Raw genomic sequence first — 2,753 nt, forward strand, 5'->3', positions numbered from 1 at the left:
TCGCCAACTCCGCGTGCCCACGCACACATCCCACGAGGCTCCACACTGGCGCGAGGGCAGGGCTCGAGTCGAGGCAGTGCCGACACAAAACCTGGACCAATGATCTCCAAGGTCTCTAAAAAAGGGCAGCCAGCTAAGAGCAGAGCGAACCCTGAGGTGCTGTCGCCTGACACATTAGAATTTGAATCAGGCTTGTAATTCTGGTGTCCGACCCGTGGAGCCTTCTTTAACCCCAGGAACAACGCAGAGGGAGACGTGTTGTTTGTGGAGACTTCATGTCTGCTCAAGCCGTCTGACAAGGAGCAGGCAGGCAGAGTGAGAGAGCGAATGTGTGCAAATTTGGCCAAGCTGGCACACAGGTGGGTTTCTCCACCTAGCCCAGGTGAGTTTTCATGGTGATAGTGTCTGTGCATCAGGTTCAGGTGTTTAATTTTGGGGCAGCAGACAGCCAGCTGGCTCATGATCACCGGATCCAGCTGATCTTCAACACTCCGACACTCTGAGTAAAGGACCTTGTTGATCCCGCTGAGGTTCAGACTGGTCAGTTGTGTGTTGTCTCCGACTCCTCCCTCCAGCAACGACTGGAACACCTGCGGCCACAACGCCGGGCACCGGCTAAAGCTCAGGTGCTGCGGACTGTTTCCCTGAAGGGCTCGCTTTAGGGACAAGGAATCAAGCCAGGACCGAGGGAGCTGCAGGGCCTCCAGGTCGCCTCGTTGACCCAAGCTTTGGGCCAGTGAGGGAGCAGCAGGCCAGTAAGCAGGGGTTTGACCAGGAATCGACACGAGAAAAACTCTGAGATGTTTTGGAATATGAATGCTGAATACTGCCAGATAGAGCAGGAGCGAGGTCTGGTTCACCTGTAGACATCAACACAGATACACTAATGATAGTATGTAATATGTTCCCATCTGAATTATACACTGTAGTACTGTGCAGCTTATCACTATCAATAAACTCACCTCTCCTGGAGCCAGCCTGGCAGTGAACTCCTCCAGCTGTTGGTAATGCGGCATACTGCTCTGACCCATCATTAACTGACAGCAGACACCTCTGCCCTCTCTGGTCACATCAGAGATATCAAACTGCAGCATCAGCCTGCAGTGCACAAACACAAACACATACATTCAACACTGTAGCAGTAAAACAGCAACATTAAGTCCTCAGACAGCAATAATGTGCTTTAAAGTGACATGCAAATGCAGACTGACACGTCTGAATTAGTATTTAAGGCCGTGTATTATAACTAACTGAGAGGATAGTGATTTGACTGTGACATAATGTATGAGCAGGTGCACTTTTGTGTTTTACTGAGGATATGCTTGTGACTCAGGGATGTCAGACAGTTCACCACTTTGGTCCAGACTACTGGGTGAATTTCAGTTGCATTTTGCATAGACCATGACGCGGAGAACAGCTCTTCTACTTCAAGCATCCTCATAGTGAAAAAATAAATAAAGACACCAGTGCTGAGAAAAGCATGTTATGTGGTTCCTTTTGAACCACCAGCAGGTTCAAACTTTTCATTTATCCTCTGAAACATTTCGACATCTACAAGATGAATTGGCACAAAGTTTTGTAGACATTCGTGATCCCCAGAGGATACATCCTGCTGACTTGATCAATCCCTGACTTTCCCTTGAGCACCACCTTTTGCTGATATCCAGTTAGTCAAAGAAACATGGATAAAACTTCATATGTAGTACAATGTGTGCCAAACGGGGAGTAATTCTGGACCCGGGCCTCATGTGAAACCTTGGTAATCCGTCAGATTCTTACTTGCGGAGTTGAGCACAGCATGGCACCACACCATAACTCGGTGTCAGCAGCGTCTGTCTGAGCTCTGACAGGCGGCTCAGCGTGTCCACCGCATTTGAACTGAGATGAGCTGAGTCGAAGCCTGGCGTCACATCAAAAGCAAATGAACTGAGCAGAGACAGGGAGGAGAGGATGCGGGACAGACGCACAGAGGTGATGCGACAGCCGGTGATATCGAGGTGCATCACTCCTTTACAGCGAGCAAGAAGCTCCATCGTAGCTCCAGACAGCCAGTAGCAACCGTTCAGGCTGAGAGACTGCACGTGAACAGCTAGCTGCCTCAATATGTGCCGAACATATAGATCGTCAGCCTGGAGGAAACACAAATATTGAATATTACCATATGTTAAAACGCAACAAGTATTCCACTGTGTTGTGAAAGAAATCATTTTAATATATGCAAAGTTCCACCTGCACACCTAAGAATCTTAAGAGAAACTGGGATAAAGATCTTCATTAAAACAATCTGGAAGCATGCAGGTCAAATAATGACAAAAACAGTTTTTTTTTCCTCCAACAGCTTTACCAGATACTCCTCAGACAGGCTGACGTTGGTGAGCAGGGTCTTATCGTGGCACAGTCTGTGCAACTTGTGGCAGACGTTTGCCACATTCAGCAACCGGTCACACACCGGAACATGGCGGAGGACGCACAGCAGGACCTCATCGGACAAATCTGATATTCCCACCGAGGTAGAAGACATCGTGTCCTCGTCAAATACAGCCTGAGACAGACAGCAAACAGTGTCACAGTTAGGTGCCTTCAGATCCCTCCGTGCATTCAGTCACCATTTGGAAAAAAAATTACCAAGAGGCAACAAATGTTTTCTTGGTATTTTGATCTTGATAAACTATATTATGGCTGGGTGATATGACAGTTTATCATTCATACTATGGTAGTTTTACTTTTAATGTCTGGTTGTATTAACACACACA

The 2,753-nt window shown here is 47.6% G+C and overlaps 1 protein-coding gene across 1 annotated transcript; it reads right to left on the minus strand.

Moving 5' to 3' along the window:
• Positions 1-8: 8 nt before the first annotated feature.
• On the minus strand, positions 9-2,588 carry LOC121966362 (F-box/LRR-repeat protein 18-like; the record flags this gene model as incomplete). The annotated part of the gene is made up of 4 exons (XM_042516466.1): positions 9-860; positions 963-1,098; positions 1,780-2,129; positions 2,345-2,588. Coding segments are annotated over 4 exons (1,582 nt in total), but the record flags the coding sequence as incomplete, so codon positions are not given.
• Positions 2,589-2,753: the final 165 nt, after the last annotated feature.

Source organism: Plectropomus leopardus, unplaced genomic scaffold (genome assembly GCF_008729295.1).
Source record: "Plectropomus leopardus isolate mb unplaced genomic scaffold, YSFRI_Pleo_2.0 unplaced_scaffold24149, whole genome shotgun sequence".
NCBI lineage: Eukaryota > Metazoa > Chordata > Actinopteri > Perciformes > Serranidae > Plectropomus > Plectropomus leopardus.